This window comes from Myripristis murdjan, chromosome 1 (assembly GCF_902150065.1).
Source record: "Myripristis murdjan chromosome 1, fMyrMur1.1, whole genome shotgun sequence".
Classification (NCBI taxonomy): Eukaryota; Metazoa; Chordata; class Actinopteri; order Holocentriformes; family Holocentridae; genus Myripristis; species Myripristis murdjan.
Window position 1 is genome coordinate 23,505,732 of NC_043980.1, and position 24,253 is coordinate 23,529,984.

Sequence of the window (24,253 nt, forward strand, 5' to 3'; positions counted from 1 at the left end):
GCAACAGCCAATCTGTAGTTTGTTCCAGTTTTCCAAATAAATACATAGAAATCTATTAAAAAAAAAAAAAAAAAAAGATTCCCTTTGTGGCCAGCGATTTACTCAGTGGATAGTTAACTGACCGAGGGATGTTCACTGCCTCCATCCACACATACCTAAACTCACAGCAACCATTTCATTTGAGTATCATCTGTGCTACATATCACAGATCATTAGGTCTCAGGCAATGGTCCAAAACCCTCACTGGGATCCTCTTATTTACAATTTTAGGTATTTAACTCAGACTCTTATCCTGAGCAACTAATGAGAACAGTAGTAAATGATAATAGAGCAAGCTCAAATTAATAATCACTAAGATTACTGCGCAAGAAGCTAATAAGAAATGTGAGGTCTGGGTCTTTATGTGCTTTACATATTGCTGTGAGCGTAGAAATGGTGTTGAGAGATTTGCTGGCAAATAAACAACATAAGGATCTGAGGGGAGACAGAGGACGGTTTGACAGTAATTAGAGTGGCGGAAAAGAAGGTATCTCATTCAGTGGGGACGAGGTAACACGGGGTAGGAAACGAAAGCAAAGAAAGCATTGATCAGTTTTTAGGGATATATGCCATCCTCTGATTTGCAGCGGCGGAATGCCATCATAATAATAAGGAATAGGATCTGTCATGGTGTCTAGCTGGTGTTTTTATTAGACCGATGGGAGGTCTCTCTCCCTCTCCTTTCTATGTTGTAGTAATGAAAGTTACAGCACGTTCTCGCCCAGCCAAAGGTTGGCCCTGCCTAATGAAAACAGATGAAGCAGAGATAAAGTGTTTGCCGACATTAAGGGACTCATTTATCACCGTTAGCCCCCGAGCTATAGAACACCTTGGTCTGGAGCTCTCCTTTAACAGGCCCTGCCTCACAGCACCGGTGGCAGACTGCAGCCTTCCAGGCACATACACACTCCCATCTCTCTCAGCCCCTCTGCCTCGCTCTCTCTCTCATTAGCTGCATTTTTGCACTGCTTTCACAGATAATTTGCTGTTTCCATATACACATACATTTACTGCATGTCTCCTATTCGTCGAGGTTTCAGCAGAAAACAAGATAGTGGAGTTTTAATGGAACCTTTACTGAATCCAAAGGATTTGGCAGTCCTTGGGGCGCCTCCATCACCGTACCCTCAGTGTTGACCCATGTGGGTTCAACAGCCATCTGAAGCCTCACGCTCCTCTTGTGCAGAGGGGCTATGTTCTCATCTAGCTGCTCATCTTGCCTGTGTATTAATGAATCTTTTCGGCTGTGTTTAAAGCTGCTTAATTAAGTTCAAAGCAGCGCTTGGGGCACTGTGCGCCTGCTCAGCTGACCTCCCTGTGAGTGGAAGTGTTGATTAGGAAGTGAAGAGACACACAGACACTGCAGGGGATGGCTATTGATTGAAAGGATAGAAACCTAATTTGGATTTTCTGATTGGAATATCACACTGTGTATGGGGTGTTTTTCCCCATTCCGTAACAATATCTCAATTCGTGAGCTGACAGTTAGTGAAATTGTCCACTAAGTGAAGAAATTCTGTGATACGGACAAATGCTGGAGTTTTCCCTCGTCCCAATAATAGCCCTTCACCCCAGCCCAAGCTGTCTGCACAATGTCGACCTTTCGACACCACCTCGCGAAAGTTGGCCGCTGTCGATCGATAGCGTGTTAGCTTTTTGTTTGTAGGTTCAGGCTGCCTTGGCTTTATTACAGCTGCTGAGAGTCATGGGGGAGTCGTGCAGGGCTTTGCGATAGAGGAGCTCCCTCTTGTTTGCCAAAAGTGTAATCCCGCCATGACCTGGCGTGACCCCGCCCTGAGAGGAAAGCTGCTTAGACAGAAGTGCGTGTCTGCGGGAGCTCCCAGCTGCCTGGCCTCTCTCTCTCTCTCTCTCTCTCTCTCTGTTCTGCTCACTACATCTGTTTCTCTCTCTCGCTCTCTCTTTTTTGACTTTTTTCTTCATAGCTCTTTCTCTCACTCTTAGAGCAGTCCAGCTGTAACTCTCTTTTGCCAATATTTTTAGCCCTCCTTTTGTCCCTCACTCAGCTCTCTCTAAATACTCAATCTTTCACCTTTTTCTCTCAACCTCTTTAACTCCTCGGTCCTTTCTCCCTGCTTGCTCTTTTGTTCCCCATCTCATTGTTTCCTTTCTCTCTGTGTACAGTACATGCATGCTTTACTTCCACCCCAATACCACCACCACCCTCCTCCTCTCCATTCATACAGCATCGATACTTCCCAGGCTCTCTCTCCTCACCCCCTTGCTCACAGAGGGGGTTTTCGCCTGTGAAGGAACGGAGGGTTTGCTAAGTGAAGACAGATCTCCTTTTCGCTCAACAGAGAAAATAAACACAGAGGGCCTAATGTACAGGCGCGGCCATAGACAGCCTTTGGTACAGACAAGAAAGCAGGACTGCTGGTGCACAGGAAGAGAAAAAGAAGGCAGAAAATGAGCTCTGGAATCGATTTGGCATGGGCTGGTGCCAGGGCTAAAACTGTGCAGAATAAAGCTCTGCTGAAGCTGCTTGTTGATTCACAAATCCATTCATCATTTCTTTAAATTAAAAAAAAAAAAAATTAAGCACTGAAGTGAACGGGTGAATATGAATCCAGTCAGTGATAAACATATACATTTTGCATTGTTCAACAATGCCTGCCGGAACAAAGTGAAGATTTATGCAAAGTGCAAACCGAGGATGAAGACGTTACATTCAAGGTTATTCTGATTTGCAGCGTCATGGTCGATTGCAAAAGCAAGAAGGCAGCGCTGCGTATCATTTGGACAGTTCCAATCTGAAGTAGGCTTCCTCTCACAGAATAGCAGCGAGGGATGATCCGCGGGCTCCCGCGGTGTCTCACTCATTTGCCAGTGTGGATTGGACACACATGGTGGGACATGTATTTACATGCATGCTTATTGGTGCCCAGCCCAGGGGCATAGCGTCACTGGCTGCCGACCCCCTGTTGTGCCCGCTCCCCATTCTTCGGGGTGAGACATCACTCGGTGGGGGTCAGCAGCAATCTGATTCAGTAAGCACCGCAGGGGGCCGGGCAGGGGGGCGGTGACCACAGAGGAGGAAGGATTACCCACAAGGCTTTGAGCCTGGCACATCCAGAGTTAGGGCAGCCTGAAGCAGCAGGGGGGAGAGATCATGCGCTGACTACTGCCTTGAATATAAGGCTGCTGCCCGGCCACTCCTACTGGATGGCAAACACATTATAGCAGAGAGGGGGGAGAGGGAGAGGCTCTACTTGACTAGGATCACCTCTCTGAGAAAGATAGGACACAAGCCAGCCAACTCCCCTGTTGTTAGGCTCTGCTGTTACCATGGCATTATATGACAGTTGCCAGCCATAGGTTACTCAGTTTCTATGGGTAACAGTCAGTGCCGCACTTCCTTTACATCTCCCGTGACACTGAACCTGAAGTTGAGAATATCTCCTGCCATTTCTCACAACATCTTCAACTCTTTTTCACCGAGCGCCGGGGTGCGTTCACTTTAAAATATCAATACGTGCAACGTTACATTATTTTTGAACCGTTTTGCCTGTGAGAGACAATGATTTCAATGAATCAGGTCTGCTGAGATCTGCAGCGTGCAGATTTAGTGAGAGTCTGGCTTTAACAGAATAGCCCAAGGTCAGGCCCAAACTAATCAGCTCCTCATTTCCCTGGGTGGAGTAATGAAGTAGAACGTTGACCCTCACCTGACCCTGGAAATCTGTAGCAGGGAAAATAGGCCTGGAGACCAATTAGTCAATAGTAAAAGGAAATATTAGAACAGAGCGTTTACTTATTAATAAATACCTTCTGTGCCACATACAAAAGCGACTTCATAATGCTAAAGAGCACCTTGATATATATACTGTGTATCACCTGCCATAAACGTGCGACTTCTACGAGACACAGTCACACGCTGCTCTTTGTGCGCCTCCTAAAGATTTTTCGTACTGAGGGTTGATTACAAACTGGTTAGCTTGCCTAATTATCTTATGCACTTGAGCTTTTAATGATTTCCATGATTCAATTATCCCTAACTGAATTCCTGTCTTCAATCAATTAAAGCCATAGCTGCATACTCATCCATCTTCCAATCTAGACATCGGGAATCCCTCCATCCATTCTCATTTGAGAAGAGAGCAGGTCAAACAAATTAACAGAGATCGCATCCATCCATGTCTTTTATTTTATTTCATTTTTTTTCTTTGGTCGCATTTTCTCACCTTTGCTACTTCTGAATACAAGGAACCGAGTGTGGCGCAGATTTCTTTCTGCTCACATCTCACCACTTTCTTATTTGAACAGTCCTCTTGTTATCCTTTTCAAAAAATAAAATAAAAAATCAAAGCTAAAACAGTCTTATTAATAGGTTGAAGAGCTGTGGCCATAAAATGAAGCCAAACTGCGGAGTCAAATTGAAGTTTCAGCCCTCACCTTAGACCGAGGGATGAGGTTGAGAATAGACCGGGTGCAGACTACTTTACACTCACATCACATCTCAGAATTGAAAAAGATTGTTGAAGTTTTATTTAAACATTTTCACCGCAACTTTACAGACCGTAATAATGCATGTCTCCTGTGAAGTATGCGCCCATCCCTGACCTCTCATCTACTCAAAGGATTGCTGCGCTCTTCATGCATTCTGCCAAAACCTTGAATAAACTACAACACAGCCTTTTCATCCAGACCCCTTTGTCATGCCCCTCTCCATTGGTTATTGTAGCATTCAAGGTGAAGGTGAGTGACAATGGTTCTCTTGATCTCTGAAGAAGACTCTCACACAAGACGCACACACTTCAAGATGTCAAAACACACACACACTCGCTCTCTCTCACTCTTTCCAATCCCCTCTTTCTTTTTCTTTCTCACCCAAATACACACTTAAACACCCTCACAAAGACACAGACACACACACACACACACACACACACACACACACACACACACACACACACTTTGGCACCATCTGCTGGAACTTACAGAAGTATCTTGTTCTAACGGAGAACCGCTTAGCTTGGGAATTAAGAAATCAGTGACAAAGTAAACAAAGGCGGCTAGGCAAACAACAAAAACACCTTAATCCAGCATGCCATGCTGTTTTTGAAACAGACCCAAATTTGTTACAGTGAGAGCAAATGCACACAAACAAATTTCATACTTCCTTAATGGTGTATTGGCGTTATCTGACACACAAGCGAGGGTGTGCTGGCTGATGAATGCAGCCTGTTCAGCCGGTTCACAGTTGACTTATAAGAAGCACGGCAGTGGTTACCAAGGTGCCCAGATAATCATTCAACCCTCACTGGTGGAGAGAGCAGCCGAGGGCAGTGTAGCCTTTTCATATGCTGCTCTTTCCATCCCCATTATCTCTTCTGTCTCATCCCCGCGAAAACCCAATATGGCTTCTTTGAAAGGGTTTACCATTCTTTCAAATGTAAATACCAAACTGTGCTCTTTCTACAAAGATGCTCGCAGGATGGCGTTGAAGATTAGGCTTGATGGTTTGTCAGCGTAGGACTGCTCTTGACCAAAACGTTCAGCGACGGCAGCGACTCCAGCACAGAGCATTAGGGACATTTGGTGAATCACTGGAAATGATCAAACGCACAGATAGGCCCCGCTGCACTTCAGTTCAACTGTTACGGCCTTGTTCAAGACTGCACGACAGAGGCACGGCTGCAAAAACAAATTTAAATCTCGTCACTCTGAGCGGTGTTCATCCTGAGAGAGACATAAACGCAGGGCACTGGGTGATTCAAACGGCTTCGTTCATGCACATCTTCAGCCACACAACCCGCTCTCAGAGCCCTGGCATGTTCAGATGGCAGTGAGTGTGCGTTCCATGGCTCTGTTTTCAATACAGCTCCCCCTGGAGTAGCCCGGGAATGGCTATCACAACAATTACACTGACAGCTCTTTTCTAAAGTGCACTTGATTTATTTGATTTAGCTAAGATTAATGGCCTTCCCTTCCAACGGGCCTGGGCGAGATGAGCAGAGGAACACAGACTTCTCTTACAGAAGGTGTATGCTAACACAGATGGATGAAACTTTATAAACAATATTCACACTTCCAAACACCAGACTCACATATCATCCTTGATGATGCCCGAGTCTGGTCCCATTATTCCCTGTAACTACAACAAATTGTAATTGTCATTTATATGTAATAAATTATGCACACAACCAACACTATCAGTTGTTTTGTTTGGGACACAAACGAACATTTTTCACGTGGTCTCCCTCTTCTGTCACATACACATGCACACATACGTACATACAGGTACATACTGTATGTACACGCTCACACATTCCCACAGCTTGCTGCTAGAGGGAGACACCTGCCCCTCCTCGATGTGCCAGAAAGCACTCTGTCTGGCTGACTGGCTGGCTGGCCGACAGTTGCCAGGCCAGCGGTCCGGTATGGTCCAGTGCGGTTGGCACTGAAGCCTGCCCATCTGCCCAAGTTGACTCGTTCACTCCCACACCACTTGTCCGGGAGGACGAAATGTGCTGTGGTGTCCTGGCACTGCTCCCTGAAATGTCAACCTGGCGTGACAAACCCAGGCCGGCCCCTTAGCCCTCGCAGGCCTAGTATTGTGGGGCATTGCCCTGGATCAGACGGGGAGCCAGGAACATGCCAGTGTAACAACAACCACTGATCGACTACCAGGGCGCTGCCATCTTGTCCTGGGTGGGTAGAGCTTGTTCGGTTGGGTAGAGAATAACTGTTCTCATTACTGGCCCTGAACCTTACAAAACATGGCTATTCAGTAGTTGATAGAGGGCAGTTGGACAGAAATGAGACATCATGACCAAGAGAAGCGTTGGGGGAATGCGGCTGGACCCTCCACTGAAACAATACCGTCCTATACAAAATTATTATGAATGAAGCAAATTGTAACTTGGCATCTCTTCTTACAGACAGAAGACAATAGACCTGGAAGACAAATAACATGCAGAGCATATTTTGTGTTGTTTTGACCAGATGGACTTGGAGGTGCTGTGAGGGTCTGATGTTGGCTGACTCTGTCCTGCAGCCCCCTCAGGGCAGCAACTGTGAGTGGTCATTAACACAGGGAGCAGGCTGTGCCAGGACAGAGTGGAATCTAGCAGTAGTTAACAGCCACTATTCAGTTGAATCCACCTCCTTGGTGCTAAACAGCAACAACTACAGAATTCCTGCTGGTTGCCAAGGCTCTAAAAGTAGCACATCATGTAAGACCTTTAAAAAAAGATATCGTTTCGCAAGCACGAAGGAACAGAATGAGAAAGGTGGACCATTTTTACTCCACTGTTCCTCATGGCTTACTTTTGCTGAGTCTGGGGTTGCGGCGAGGGCTGTCTGGCAGTTATCCATACACTGCAACGCGGCGTGCGTGTGTGTGTGAGCGTGCTGCATGTGCATGTGTGTGTCGAGCAGAGCTGTGGACAGGTATGACAGGCTGACCTCCACATGTTGCCAGGGAGAGTGTGTGGCCCAGTGTTACCTGTCATAACATGGCCCGTCTGCAGCCCTGGAGCAGCAGCCTGACCAGGCCACTGGGCAGCCAGAAATAATAGAGACTGGCAAGAGGGCAATGAGGGGTCACAGGGGAGGGGCAGGGGAGGAGGAGGGGGGGATTGAGGACATATGACAGGAAGAGGGGAGAAAGGATGAAGGCAGAAATGGGAGAAGGGGAGGGAACAGTAAAGTGGGAGTGCAGTGAGAGGGAGAGGAGCAAAGATAATGATGTTGGAGCAAGTGGTTCAATCACAGAGCACAGAGAGAGATGGGAAGGAAGCTGGCTGTGCTTCTCCCTGCGTATCGGCCATCGGAAGAGAGTGAAGAGAGGCAGCGAAAAAAGAGAAGAGGGGCCAGTTGGCAAGACAGAATCTCACTTGTGCTTTTTGAGTTCTCCCTCTCTGTCTGACACCCTTTGGTGCAGACACACAAACCAGAGAAATAAGCCCCGTCTTTAACAAGCCACACCACTGTGCACCACCGGCACCCCTTTGTTTTGACACGCGATCTATCTTTGCCAGTATGATGTTGTTACAGCATTCTCAAAGGTACGACCGTTTGCCTGCAGAGATCGCACAGCTGAATTCACTTAGGCAGGCTTGGCCAGCAATTAAAGTGGCGGATTAAGAGTGATTGCATTTTGTGTCCTGAGGAGGCGCTGCCTGCCATCTTGAGAGGTCTCATTAACATGGCTGCCGTGGGCTGTGCTGAGCACCGCCACAGGCAGTTAAAAAATAATGGAGACATTATCAACCTTAATGTCTTGTACCTGGAGTGGAGAAGATTTTATAATCACTATTGTGATGAGACATAGGCCGCCAGTTGCGCGAAAGGGAAAGGTTGGATGAAGATAACCCTTTTTCTGACCAGACCCCTGTGTGTTTTTTGATCAGGCGCTACACGTGGGGAGTCTGAGCAGCTGGATTTCATTAATTGAGTGCTGGCAGCATTCTGCTTTGGCGGCAGGGGTGAGTCACACTGGTGGGATTGGTCTCTCTCTCCCTGATATCATCTTCCAACCATAACTACAAATAATTATTCACTCAAATCCATTACCGGGGGTCAATCAAGTTCCCCAATCACTTCTAAAGTCCAATTACTGGCGCCAAGGCTCTGTTCGCGCTTTCCTGCAGATGAAGGCCTGGCCCACAGGCTGCCCAGTAAATTACACATGGCAAACAGGAGTGTGCGTGTGCATGTGTGTATGTGTAAGAGAATGAACCTCCTCAGGTGGGTAATAAAGCAGGGGTACACACTGGCCTCCCTGGGGCATTCTGACCGTACCATCCAGCAGACTTCACCAGGTTAAACAGAATTAGTCCATGCAATGAAGACGCACTCTGAATACCAACCACGTCTCGTCATTCTAGGGGGAGGAGCGCGCACAGTACGCACCCCGTAGATCGGTATCAACATCCATCTCAGCGGTTGATATAATAAGACATGTCGCCATGAGGGGCTTCTTAGAAAGAAGCTACACAGTGACCCATCAGAGCCGCATAATGAGTGAGCATCTCGGGGTGTTAGCTCTACAAGACACAGACACACACACACACACATACATGCACACATGCACACAGCTTCCTTGCAGCTTTCCACTCCACTCCAACCCCATTAGCGTGTGGTTCCTTGTATCGTTTTGCAGCCGTCTTGAAAGAGAGCCCCAAGCCTGGAGGAAATGCTTCTCACACACTCATCTGTCACGACAGAGAGACAAGCAGTGCAGCCAGCCGAGTCGGAGCGGGTGGGCAAGAAGGCAGGCAGTCTATATGTGTGTGTGTGTGTGTGTGTGTCAGAGAAGGAGGGGAGGTGTATGTACAAGATGTGTAGGAGTGGAGCAGAAAGCGAGGCAGGAGGGAGCGCTCATGTGTGTTTGTTGTGTGTAAGGAGGAGGGCGGGTGAGTGTATCTGCTGTGGTATGTGCATGTGTGTGAGGAGTAGAGCAAACACAGCAGGGAAGGGTGGACGCTTTGTGGATCAGCAGTCCATGACCAGTCGTCACTGTACACACACGCACGCACACACACACACACACACAAGCTCCCAAATCAGCGTGGTGGGAGGGCCGCCGTGACATTTCACTCAGTGTCAGGCTTCCCTCACGCTCTGATCTGACCGGACAACAGCCGAAACACAACGCTGACACAACCGGCAACAAAAACCCATAAACGTCTGTCCCCGCTACGACGCTCGCTTTGTTTACTGACATTTGTAGCAGCCCATTGTTCTGTGCTTACTCCAGACTTTGAGGTTTTTTGAAGGGAAAAAATCTGAGTTTTTGGAGTGCAATTACAACAGTATGAGGGCACCGTTTGTTTGTTGTGTGCCAGGAAAGCATTTTGACTTCAGACTGCTGACACAAAAGAGAGGCTGTCAATGGAAGCCCCGCCATTAAACATGAAAAATCCCCCCCCCAACCTCATCAAAGAGGCCGTCTCTGTCCTCTGCTTACATTCAAGAGATCCAGCGAAATGCTAAACACATGTGGATGGGCCTGTGTTTAGGCTAAAATGGCTGAACATGATACAGCAGCATTTGAGTTAATCTCCCTCAGTGAAACCGCATGTGTTTACACTGGAGCCTGTGTGTGTGTTTATGTATATTTGTGTGTGCGTGTGTGTGTGTTTGTGCATATCTTTGTGTGTGGAGAATGTCAGGAGCTGCAGAACTCACTGTTCCCTTTGCAAAGCCAGAACGGTACAGTGTGTGTGTGTGTGTGTGTGTGTGTGTTTGTGTCAGCATGATGGAGGAGAAGGGTGTTACTCAGACCTAATGAATCCATCTGCATTCAAGGGGCATTCTTCCTCCTGTATGCAGGCAGGAGCAAACGAGCAGCGACCTGGGAGCCAGTCCAGCAGTCAGGGGCTTTTGCTCACTATAGCAAAGCAGACCAGCTAAGACAAACCAAAAAAAAACCACATACATTAGTACTGAATTCATGATATTCCTCCAATAAAATATCAGCTATTTTCAAAGAGAGGGCTGAAGGTTAAAGACTGCCTTGCTGCAGCCATTCAGTCATTTTTAAACCTTCTGTCTTGCACTCCCATCTTCCCTTTTTTGTGTTTTAGTGAGTCTTGAGAAAAGCCAAGGATTGGCACAGAGGGCGAGGACTCCGGTACAGCCTGAGCTCCAAGAGAGTGGCAGCTGCTGATGTCCTCGCCTGTATGTGACCTGGCACCCTAGACAACCACAATGGAAAATGGATGGGGGGAGGTTATGTAGGGGAGAGCGGTTGGCACTAAAGGGGCCAGCCATTAGGATAATGAACGCGGCAAGAGAGTGGAATTTGGGAGACCTCTAGTGGAAGAGAGGAGATATTGTATTATGAAGATAACTCTGAAAAACATGTAATAATAAAAAGTGTGGGTTGACCCAATTAAAAAAAAAAAGAAAAGAAAAAGAAAAAAACAACTGCGAGAAGCTAATTCATTCAGAGGATATCTGGCACAGAACTCTCTGGCTACACAATCAAAAAATTTCATTACATCTTTATAAAAAAAAAAAAAAAAAAAAAAATTACCAAGGCAGCATTAATCATTCCCTTTTTTCATATCAAATACAAACACAAGACACTAGAAAAGCATACCCAAATATATCGAGTGATTTAATATTATTGGTTTATAATCCATGTATCACTCACATCACTCATTAAATAATTTATTCCACTCAAAAACAGTAATAGTGAATAAAAATAACTTTGAAAGCAAATCAACTGATATTGCAAGAAAATCTCTGATTGTATTACAACAGTTTCCATGGCACTGCAGGGCAACGGGATAAATAATTGACTGTGTCAGTCCTGACACTCTAAAAAGTCATCCCTCTGTGGTGAGTAGGCAAGGACGCCAGTCAAACTATCCATCATAGATCACACTGCCACCATATGTTATGTTCAAATTCATGGCATTAACAAAAAGCCATAGCTTCACCCTCTACTGAGCCCGTTGGCTCCAGTGTTGGGTAGTTTTCATGATTTTCCAAATTTAATGATCTGGCATTCACAGTCCTCAAATGTACAGGGCTAATCTCTCTAATTAAAACCGTTCTTTCCAACAGTATGCCATGAGAGGCTCAGTTCTCTTGTCTGCGGAAAAAGAGCTCAATTGTGACAGTCTCAGTGTCTGGTTTTAAAAAACAAGGGTGATGGTAGCAAAAACTTTAATAAGTTTAATACCTGACAGCACTGTTGAACATCTCCCACTCAAATGAAATGATATCTCACAAGTGAACACTGCCCGCTGGTCAGTTCTCTCCTAATTCAGAGCAATGCAGGTTGAAACAGAGTCTGAGTCAGAGCTGAAATTCAGACTTCTATCTCAAGTATTTTCCATGTGTAACCAGTGAGGCTGCTTCCTTCTACACTAACCACAAAATCCAGGTCACTTTTTCTGACTGTGTCCCGTATTCACCTGGCAATCAACAGACCTGATCAGCCTCTATGATCCCTCCATCTCCTGAAATGCAGTCCAGGTGCCAACTATACAGTTTATGATGATGATGATGAGGAAGAGAAGGCTTTCAGCAGCAGGTCGGCAGCCAGGCCCGGGGAGATGTCTCCCCTGGTGACTTTGCCCTCCAGTTGGGGCAGTGCTTCTCTAACAGCAGGGTGGTTCTGGAAATGGCAGAGGACGTTTTCCTGGATTAAGCTCCACATCCAAACCTTCTGCTGGGCCCTTCGCCGGCCCTGCAGCTCACCGCTGGCTGACATGGTGTCCCGGTATGACTCCATCTTGGCCCAGAGCTCTGCGATGCCCTCGCCGGTCTGGGAGGAGACTCGCACTACCTGAAGAGGGAATGGGGGGGTTGGTGGGAGGGCATGTATCAATTCAGCTGCCGGTGTGATCATGCAAAAAACTGTAAATGGAATTACACAGCCGATTTAAATGTGCAAAAAATGACGTTGGATCTCATTCAAAAAAAAAAAAAAAAAAAAAGGTTTTCTCAAAAAACAGACTGCATCCAAGACAATTTCATCTTCGGACTGAGGATCCAATGTGTCACTAGAGGCACTGAGAGACGTTACTGCCTGTCACCTTCTTCAGAAACTGTGAGACAGGCTTTATATGTAACAGAGCACATCCATTGGACAAAATAATTCTCACATGCCAAAACAAACATAGTCAAAGTGTTGTTCTTCCACCACATGAACACCTTCCATCACATTCCAATGCACTACTCCAAACAAAAGTGGTTATTAGTTCAACAAATGACTTGAATTTCTTCATGTATGTTGTTAGAGCTTACGATGGTTTAAAACACCCATCATCAACTTTGGAGTACTTCTAAGGGACTTACTGGGGATACTTCTTTTCTGCTGCCAATAGCAATACTCAATACAAAATGTTTTTGACCGATAACGATGACAACTCCGATCCACAGAACAGTGTAGCTTGGACCATTAGTTTGGGTTATTGGAGCAAATAATTGATTTTAGATCCCTGTTTTCTCCATCATTTTGGAGATACAGGCTTCTCTGAGCCAAAAGTGCAGAAATCCAAAATAGCTACTCAGGGATTTTGGTAGTAGACATGAGTCTTGGGTGAAATCTGACACTGATACTGGTATCAGCAGTTGTGGCTATTAATGAAATCAGTTACTTCAATTAAGTATTCTTTTGACAACCATTACTGTGAATGAAATATTATGGTGGCAATAAAATACTACTGTGATATGAAACGTTCAAATACCTTGCCAGTTTTTTAGAGACAATGTTAGATATAAAAGTGGAAGAGCATCACATTAACAAGAATTTCAAAAATCTGTCAAATTTGGAAGAGTCATATTTAGGCCCTGTCAAACCGTTGGCTCAGTGGAGGAAGTTAACCCCCTGCAGCTCATCACTTCATCATGCGCTAGTGAGTAAAGAGCAGCAGAGGGAGTCTGGAGGACAGACAGAAGAGGAGAGGAGCGTTTATGTAAAATTAACCACGCAGATGTTACCAATCTTCCACCATCTCCAGACTGGTGAAGTGCAATCAAATCACATTTATTATCTGGAGATAATCTTGCACAAATTGGCAGTTGGCAAAAGTGGATTTGACAAGCTGGTAAAAATCATGAGTAAGGCAATAAGGCAACTAATCAAAACATTAGGCAAGGCCTGGATTCAAGTCTGATGCAAAAAGGGGAAATCAAACTCTGAACGTGTGTTTCTTGACGCAAAACTGCAAATTAAAGCGACATGTTGACAGAGAAGATTTGTTAATATTAACTTGCTAATAAGCAACTGGTAACTGACAATCTCAGAATCAATTTGCTAAAATTATTCTCCACTTGTTTGGACATCATGCTGTCAGTGGAAATGTTTTAAATGTTTTAACGTGAACTGTGTGGCATTTTTTTCCCCCCCACAAATCACCCTCATTTTAGAAAAGGAAGTAGTCCAAACAACTCATGCAAGTAGCCCATTTAATTTAATGTGTATTTGACACATCAGGGGAAACTGACCTATAGTTTAAAAACTACCAATCTACAGTTAGGTTAGATGATAAAAGGAAGCCAGGTAGACAATAAAACGGAGTGCAATAAAGAGCAAAGACGCAGAGAGAGAGGGATAGAGAACTGTAAATTGCGTTAGGCCTAAATAGAGGAGAGACAAAAGAGGCCAACACAGAGACGATAAGGATGAAGAGAATGAAACCAGGAGAGGAAGACAGCGAGGGACCAGCGTCGCAGCTTTTATGCGAGTGTGCGGGCTTCTAATCAGCAAAATGCATGACACAGCAGCCCAGTAGGAGGGGGGTGGGGTGGGGTGGGGACAGGGATTGGGGTGGGAGGAGGAGGGGGGGGAGGTGGGGGCAACCTGGCAGCTTGCCATGTAGGCAGATGCTGCATTGGGCTGGGGAAACAAAGGGACAAGGCCAGGCAGGCGGGTGAGCTGGGGCAAGCGGGGAGGGGTGAGACACTGCAGTGCTTGAATCCATGAGGCTATGACATCATCACCACCATCATCATCCCTCCTCTCCCAGGTCAGCTGACCTCGCTGTGGGATGACTTGTTGGGTCCAGTGTGTGGGTGTGCGTGTGTGAGTGTGTGCATTTGATAGCAAGTCAAAGAAAAAGTACTTGCGCTCAAACGTTTAGCAACTTGACAGGCCAATTATCCTCCTTTATTGTATCAGATCCATAATCATTATGATCATAATCATTCCTTTGGTGACCACCTTGTTTGTAACCTGTTTTTTATAAATGCTGACACTCAAATATACACGCACACACACACACACTTTCACTCACTCTCTCTCTCTCACACACACACACACTTACCTTAGGCTTCCAGATCTTGGACTTTTTCCTTAGCAGCTTGAGTGCACTGGTGTACTCGGCCTGGATCCTCCTGGCTGGCACCACAAGGTCTCCGTCCGACTTCGTCACCACCACCAGGTCAGCCATCTCAATGATGCCCCTCTTGATGCCCTGAGGAGAGATGAAGGTGGGCCTCACAAGACTGCAAACAAATCTGATGTCTAGACATCCAGATGATTGAGAATCCGAGAGATCTGTGTACAGAGTGATGGGCCAACAGGTGGATGGAAATATGGTTTGCTGCTCGACCTCTGTATACTAGAAAAGACTCACACAATGCAATCAATCCGTTTTTTTTTTTTTGGCTTTCAATCCATCCCTCCCTGATGCCAGTCCCACAGGGACAGAACTGTTTACTTTGTGTTACAACCAAGGTGAAACATCACAGCACTTCAGTGTTTGTTCACATGGTGCCACAGTCATGACACCCTATTATCATGCTGCCCAGTGCCTTGCACCTGTTAAAGTGTAGCTTCAGCGTGGGCGCATGAATTCTGGTATCCAGGTGGTGAACGGTGGCTGGAATGGATGTTTTGAATGCTTGTTGCACCTTTTGAATGTTGCAAGGCCTTTTTTTTTTTTTTGTTCAGGTTCATTTATTTATTTTGCCCTTCATCACATTCATGTGTCAAAGGACTTTACAAAAAAAAAAAAGAGTCTCCTCAGAATTAACTAATCAACATTTGGTTAAAGTAAAAACAAAAGCAAAACTAAGACAGCATCAAAAACAAACACACAGCAGCAGAGACCTGGCAAGCATACCAATCATGCATGCAGCCCAGGGACACCCAGGGGTCGTTGAAGGGCTCCCACAAGCTTAATTAAATACGTATGATTATTTTAATTGTTACGTTTTAATTTCACCAGTTTACTTTGAATCCTTACTTTAAAATTGGTCTTCAAGTATGACATCTAAACAATTAAATACTTAAGACAAAACAAAGTATCACTTCAAAAAATCACTTCAAGAAGGAAGTCTGCAGCTTAATGAAAGTCAACTTGGGGTGCCCAGTGCATGAAAAAGTTTGAAAACCCTTGGCCTTGCGTACTCTCCACCAACAGCCTTTGACCCTTAGAGCACACAAAGAAAAACTCCCGAGAAAACCTGAGAAGGGAAAATAACAGAAAAAACTTTGAGCTGGCCAAGTCTGAGACTGAGGGGATTACAGGTGCCAAAAAACAGTCAAATAACATGGACAAACACAATATTAGCAAAGATATAAATCTACAGTTGTCCATCGGTTATTTGTTATTTATGGGTTAATTATTTTGCTAAATATGAGTCTTGTAATTAATATCTCAATGAACAGCGGAGTGATGATGTCACTGATATTTATGAACCACTCCTTGACATTGTGCCACAACTGAGCAGGATGAGGCCTGTACTATTTTAACTGATTGCAATATTGGGAACACTAGTGCAATCTTGATCACATTTATTGATTAGATGCATTTTCATATCACTAATGTCTTTTTTTTTTTTTCATTATTTATACAGGTATGTCACTGAGACACAGGGTCTTGTTCTAAAGAGAGACCTGTCCGGGACAAACACCAACAATACAACACTAAGCTACAAGCAAACAAGTCATTCAGCACATAACACAAGAAATCATACGGACATCTTATGCTCCTATAGCTCTGTTTTCACTGTAAGCAACAACTACAGTAATTAAAACAAAAGGCACTTGAGCGGCCTAATCAACGTGATGTATTACACAAAATCAGTTATCCTAATGAGGTCATTAATTCAGCTATTTAACACTTTAATTAACAAATATTTCTATGTCAACATGTTTGACTTTACATAACACATGGATAGTATTAATATGAGCTCCATATCGTCAAGCACTAAGGAGCTATATTAGTCTGCATAAAATCAGTTTTTCCTCATTAAAATACTAATGTAAGCAGCAAGGCACGCCTAAATCTAATCAGATCATCTCCTCCATAAGGGAACCTGTGCTGTAAATATGAAGGATCAATCATATGCAGTCCTGAGTTGTTGGTGTTCATAAGCCTGTGTCTATACACCTATAGACAACACACAGTTGTCACCATGGAAACCTGGTGTGGTGTGGGACATAACAGTTATATTAAGACAAAAGCAATAATGTCATGTGGAATAATCTTCAGCGAGCTACAAAAATTAGATCAGAGCCCCGTCTATCTTACAAAGACACAACACTGTGCAAGACCAGACCAGTCAGAAGCAGCTGCCTAACCTGCCAGGTAGCAACAGGGCAGAGGTTTTCAAAAGTGAGAGACACCTAACTGGTTCAGAGGCTCACAGAATCTGGGTGATGTACAATTTCTGTTCAATAAACTTGTTGTTCATCAGTTATCAAAATGTGACTGCACTGTAGAATAGCTTAAATACCTACCATTTGGTTAAAGAGAAGGAAAAATTCCCCAAAACTATTTCTGAACATATTTTCCTCTGCCTTTCTCTGCCAGTCAGACAAACAAACTGACTCAAGGATTAAAGGGCTTTGCTGTCATTTACAAAAATACACAAGTTATCAATGCAATGAAATTCTTAGCTCGCTGTGTGTCTATCCTGTTGCTGTCAATATTATATTTAAATATACAAAAAATTTGGTTAAATAAAGTAAAAGAATAAAAAAGAGGATGCCTTTGGAATCAACCTTAGTTTTATATTTTCTTACAGTTTTAAGTTATGTCAAACAGCACTATCAGGTTATCTTAGCTCAACTTTTGACTGTCTGTGGGGTCAAATAGCAGCAACATAATCCCTTTAACATCCAACAACTGTGCTAATCTGCACCTCAGCGCTGGGCCTGTTGCTGCTGACACCGTTCACTCACCTGGAGTTCATCGCCCCCTGCTGGTGGAATCAGCAACACAAACATGTCGACCATGTCAGCCACTGCAAACTCTGACTGGCCCACACCTGGGGAACAAAGACGGACTTTAGTGTCGCCGCTGACGGACAACATGCCGGCATGACAACCAGAGAGATGCTGGCAGCGAGAGCAAATGAGACAAAATCCATGACTCCTTAAAACTAAACTGAGGTGAACTGACTAACTTATTAAAATATTTTTAAGCTAGTGTTACAGTGCAGCTTCAACTATACAGAACACATCTGATCTGTTCACTGCTATATGTGAAAAGATATTTTTGTTTTCTTTTTTAGCATGTATTACTGTTCCATGTATGGATAGAAATAGTAGTCTCACTGATAAGACATTCCTTGAGTGCGATAATATCCTACCACAATCACCGTATATAGCAAACCATATATATAAGTATATTTAACATATATTAGTGCTGGAATGATTCAATTCTATTACTTGATCAGCAAATCTAAAGAAAATTAGGCACTTATAACTTTAGCAAGAGCAACCAGAGACAGCAGACCTCACAATCCCCCACATCAACATAACACACCTCGCGACCCATGATGCTCCACTCCAGAGATACTGCCCCTAAACGTGAATTTGGAACTTTGTGTGACCTTGACCTATGACAAGAAACTGAAATTTACATTACCAGTCCCTCCATTAAGCTTCAACCAAATCCGTCCATTAGTTTTTGATTTATCTTGCTATCAGACAGACAAACAAATAGAGGTGAAAACGTCACTTCTGTCATCATTAATCAAGTCAAAATGCCAAACATTTGTTTATTACAGCATAAAAATGCTAAGATTTGCTTGCCCTTCTCCATGCTTTATCATTATAAAAGAATATTTTTGGCTGTTGGTCAGACTATGCAATTTTAAGATAACATTTACATTGATAATTTGCCAAGAAAATTTTTATTATTTTTGGCATTTTACCAAATAACAAACAATTTATGCTGCTGAGGTCATTCATTGGTCATTCAAGAGTTTATTATTTAAATAACTAGCTTTAATTAGTAAATATTTCTATGCAAGTGACTTGTCTTTATATAACGCATATGCAATTAATATGTACGCTGCCATCTCAAAGCATTAAGCCGTTATAGTACTTCCAAGAAAATTATAACCCTACAAACACGCAGCAAAGTGCTACAGAACCTGATGAAGTTTTTGTCACATAGTGTGCTCACAAGAACATGTCTACACCACTATTAGATTTACCCTGCTCCTGTTGTATAACTTGTGAATATTTTTCACCACAATGCAGGATGCTTTTAAATATTGTACATATTTTATTACTTTGTTGTTCTGCCTAAAAACATATAGCAAAGGGACTCCCGATGAAAACTCGTCTTTTGGCTAACACAGGTATAATTATATTTGTTTGAATGTTGATTAATGTACAATGTCCCTTTTCAAATAAACAATAAAAATAATAAAAACACACCAGAAACTATGACAACGTCATGATGTCCTGCACCACATGCAGATTTGAGCTTGCAGGGCAGATGAAGCCTTGGTGAAGTTCATTTAGACGTGCAACTGGAAGTCCCAGTGTCTTACCTACAGTCTCTACAAGGACTATGTCGTATCCGGCCCCTTCACACAGAACAATGGCCTCATTAGTGGTTCTGGTAACTCCACCTAGTGTTCCTGAAGTTGGCGACGGCCTGATAAAAGCATTCATGTCTCTGGAGAGCTCAGTCATACGAGTCTTATCGCCCATCAGAGACCCTGGAATGAGAGGGATGGCTTATATAGTATGCAACACACACCAAACGATTCATTACTGTAACCGTGCCACTTCAGCATATCTTGAAAGACGATTACGGTGGCAACTTAATTAGTGCATCAAACTACAAACAGGATGGAATGAGTGGTCAGTGAAACTAACAGATGGCAGAATCCTGTTCAAAGCATCCTTAGGAATCAAAATACAATCATCCATATAAAAATATTAAAATATTGTAAAGTAGGGATGACACAAGAGCTGATACCACCGATACCACGTCAATGCCAAATTTAAAGAAACCCAACGGCACTAGTTGTTCTAGTGACTAGACTGGATTTGTGAGTAACTGCACACCCACTACCAACACAATCACAGCACACACAGAAAAACATACAAAGACGATGAGCGGGACTCCTCTTGACCAGCAAACTAGACAAAAAACTTTTGCCTTCAAGCCAGAGAGCAAACGACGCTTTCACATTTTCCAGAAGGGTGGAAACACATCCAACCCAGCCGACCACATTCACTGTTTGTAACTATTATATTACACAAAATTATACTGAAGTATATGGGATATCGATTTCTCCATGACAGAGAATCGTGGATGTTTACAGGTACTGGCATCGACAACCATGACACCCCTGTGTAAAGAATAGGAGATTTCTGTACACTTTGTTAATTGTTATCCCAATACATTTCTTTCATCAGTGTCATATGATGATGATGATGATTTTGACGATAATGTACAGTATGTCTGAGATGTTACCTCCTGTGGTGCAAGAGGATGGGTCAACAGCCAGCACTGACACTTTATGGCCGCGTCCTGTCAACATCTTCCCCACCACCTCGATGAAGGAGGACTTCCCTGCTCCCGGAGGACCGGACAGCCCTAAGAGAGGAGCAAACACCTCAAATCAACAAACATAAACAAATACATAAAAAATGATGAAGAACTGACTTTTAGGACATATAACTCACACTGTTACATTATAAACACATCAAGACAGCCTAATTCTCACCTGTAAGTACTAAAATGGGCAGCCATTCATACACTGATGTAGCAGCTATCTTAAACAATCACGTTTGGAATCAATTAATGTAAAGCACATGTTTATGCAGCCACTGGAAAGTGTGCAGAAAAAAACACCATTTTGTATTAATTCCAATGGTACAGACAATGAGAAGAACTTTTAAAACTGCGTAGTTCATCTACTGCAGATAAAGTCATGTTTCAAAATGAAGGAACAAACATAGCACTCTGTATTAGTGTTAGACTGATATGTTTGCCAATATATGGGTGGCTATTATCCTTTCAATAAAAACCGGATTAAGACCAATCACTACTGGATAAAGACCAAACCTTGTTGCCTTGCCTTAAGGAGCAGTGAATCCATCTTTTTTGGGCCTCATTTATAAAACTAACTATTGGTTCAAAATACCACAAAAAAAAAATAGATTTATGAAACTGTGTTTATGCTTTCTGTCAAGTAAGCTTCCCTTTACTGATACCAATGTACTTGTAGGCCTACTTTTGCACAGGTTTAACAGCCTCACATCACACAAATGGATAATCAAACAACCTTCATGAATACTAATACAGATGTGTTTTCCATTCTTTTCATGTGACAAAATGAATAAAAAATTTACACTGAGGCCCTGATTTACTCAAGCCTTCAACGTGTGCAAAAACCTTCCGCAAAACCGCTGACATAACCTTTGACAAGTCAAGAGGCTGACTTTGAAAAGTGAAAACACTTTGGTACCCACTAATGATTCTGGTAAATCGTGGACAGAGGGTGCACATCTGTAGTGCTTGCTAGGAGGAAGAGACAGCCTCAGTTCAGGTATCAAATAAAGACAGTTTGCTGAGTGTCAGAAAGTCACGCCAACAGATAATGCTGCCTGCTCCGAGACCAAGCCCTTTATAGACACAAAAAAATAAAAAAGAAATAGTTCAACCTAAAGCTTGACACCAAAGTATTGACAGAGTGAAATCCTAATTAGTGGCGCTGTGCCTGTGAAAGACAGGGCCACCATCACAGATGAGACTGCTGAGACTGATCCAGCCATCATGAATGTGGCGTCTCCTTTTGGAGAGAGTGACTATACCCACACATACTACTATTCACACCCATGTGATTATTTGACAGATAAAATGCTCAACAGACAAGTAACAATCACTGTGGCCAGTGGTGGAGATGTGGCTAAAGGAGACGTCTGTGTGGCCACAGTGTCTCCAACGCACGGCTTGTGCCAGGACAACAGCCATGTACACACCCACTGCAAGCCCTTTCAAAACCTCGTGACAGTCAGTTCAATTGTCAGCATGAAACCTCAGAGCTTAATTGGGACATGCAAGTTACAGGCTCATAATTAAAAGACTGAAGCAAAAACAGCCTGTATCATTATGGCCTGGGATGGTATGATTAGAAGATGTGATATGGAGCATAACGAACTGAATATGTGTAACTAATAGATTTTACATTATTTCACTGTTTTGCCACCAGAGCTGCCATTTCTGTGTCCAAATCCCAACTTTTGTATGCAGAGAGGCATTGTTGAAACCAGGATTATGCAACTTTTATAGACTGAGGTTCTTAGTGTCCCATTGTGGTCTAAATGCTGTTTCAGATGTTTTTCCACCCTGACAAGAGGAAAGTTCTTGAGGAATACACTGTCTTTGTATTTTTTACATTTGGTATGACAGAATATCAACACAAAATATCAGATATCAACTGCCTTCAAAAACCCGTTTCACTCAAAGGCTAGCAGCCTTATTACTAATTGTCATGTTGGCAAGAGATCAGCGATGAGGATAAAATTATATCCCTACAGCTGACAAAACAAACTTCCAGTCTGTGCACAGTGAGAGAGCTTATTTGGCCTGGCCTCGCTCACATGCTCACGTTGAATGTAGAAGTACTGCTATCCATTCAAAGCCAGACCACACACCTACTCTGAAGGCCACTGGCTTCCCTCCATTGAGCTTCTCCTGGTCCCTCCTGTGGGCCAGCACCCTCTGCAGCAGCACCTGGGCCAGCTCTTTCTTCCTGGGGTGCTGGGTCTCCACCAGAGTAATCGACTCGGCCAAAGACGCCCGCTGTCTGTGGATCAGGCCGTCATAGAGTTTATTCAGCAGTCTTTTCTCGGGCTCGCTCAGGTCCTGTATGTGCTGGCTGAGGGCCGCCTGTGTGATCACTGTCCTGTGCTGCCAGGTCTGCCCAGGGAAGCTGCCCTGACAGGGGACGTGAGAGCCAGCTAAGACCCCTGAGCGGCGGCTCCAGGTCCTGGACAGGGTGGAGGCTGTGATGACAGGGGGCAGAGATGTCAAATGGCACAGGAGGGAGAAACCGAACCGTCCCATTGTGTGGCAGAAGTGGGTCATCTAGGAGGAGAAACAGCATCATGGTAATCACTGAGACTTGTGAACGCAGCAGCTTCAAATGGATATTTTCATTGACTGACACTTGTGGAGAGTATTTTCCAAAATAAATGATCTTAACATGCAAAAGAGAAGATATTTCGTGGCGTGCTCAAGCATCCAAGCTAAACAAGCTAGCTCTGCTGGGTACACACTGCCAAAGTTACCAAACTCGCCATTCACTACTGCAAACAGGAGCGTGCACTTCACCAAACTGCCCCTCGTGCTGAGACCGTGTCACCACAACTCGAGCCAACAGTGAATGTTTTTAAACCTCACAGATGAAACATACATTTCACACAAATTCGTCCATTTCTCCTGCATTGAGTATTCACATTGACCTCCTGCACAGCTGCCACCTACCAGTTTAATTCATCCTCTTCCTTTTTCCGGTGACGTATGGCACCGCCCCTCCGCCTCATTTCGCCCAGACAAATAGATCCGCCTTGTCTTTATTGCGATGAGAACATGTGTTTATAAAGCATTCACACAATTATTTACATGTATCAAAATGTCTGCGTCTGCGTGGTTCACGAACGATGTGAATAAAATTACTGCTGCAAATGAAAAAAACAAAGTGTTAGGGGCAGACAGCTGACTGTTTTGTCCAGTAGATGGCTGCAAATATTCATTTTCCAACCCCGCCTTAAAGAACAGAGCAAGTTTTCGGAGACAGAGACAGCTGTGATCAAATGGCTCATCTATACGAAATTTTACCTTTCCCCCTTTTTATTGGCAGACATTAGAAACAATGACAAGTGGTTTTTTTCTTGTGTGCGTGTGTGTGTGTTTTTTTAATCTTACACTCCTCGGTTTTGTGCTGGTCTAACTATGATGTGCTTGTGATGCATTCATATCTTACATTTATCCTCCTTTTGACATCGTACATGTCAGTTTCTGGTTATCCTCTTTGTTCCAATGGCAAAAACACCGTCCAAAGCAGTTTTCAGTACTGCAGTAGGTACCAGGCATAATAATAATAATAATAATAATAATAATAATAGTCGTTTTTTGTTCCACTCTTTTCCAAAGGGTACCACAAACTATTTTACAGACAATAGGAATGAGGGAATGCCAATTAATTTATATTAAAAATGTTTCACTGTTGAAGGTTACAATATGTTGAGGTTGAGTAAAGCAGGAAAATATAAAAGGAACAAAATAAAATTATATAAAAATCTGTTTTAATAACAGCTTTAAGATCTCACTGACTTTGTTACCCTGAGCTGCAGATGCTCCTCTGGTTGTAACCTTGCGACCTATATCGCCTGGGTTTCTGGGTTTCATACTATCAGCCAAATTAGTATGTTATTAGTCAAACCAAAGTCATATACATAGTGCAGGCACATCACCTACACACACACACACACACACACACACACACACACACACACACACACACA

General features: G+C 43.7%; 1 protein-coding gene across 3 annotated transcripts; it reads right to left on the reverse strand.

The window, feature by feature from the left end:
* Positions 1-11,096: 11,096 nt before the first annotated feature.
* Positions 11,097-23,281, reverse strand: mmaa (metabolism of cobalamin associated A). Of its 3 annotated transcripts, none has more exons than XM_030048285.1 (7): positions 23,214-23,281; positions 22,382-22,814; positions 20,196-20,318; positions 19,261-19,431; positions 17,657-17,742; positions 14,790-14,939; positions 11,097-12,307 (listed from the first exon to the last, which is right to left on the reverse strand). In XM_030048285.1, exons 2-7 carry the CDS (start codon positions 22,812-22,814, stop codon positions 12,011-12,013), a joined length of 1,260 nt encoding a protein of 419 aa, XP_029904145.1. In that variant the 5' UTR covers positions 23,214-23,281; the 3' UTR covers positions 11,097-12,010. The 3 variants fall into 3 exon arrangements, with proteins under 3 accessions (XP_029904145.1, XP_029904140.1, XP_029904134.1); XM_030048280.1 differs by having other exon boundaries at positions 23,143-23,224; XM_030048274.1 differs by lacking the exon at positions 23,214-23,281 and adding an exon at positions 23,027-23,094.
* Between the last annotated feature and the right edge of the window lie 972 nt (positions 23,282-24,253).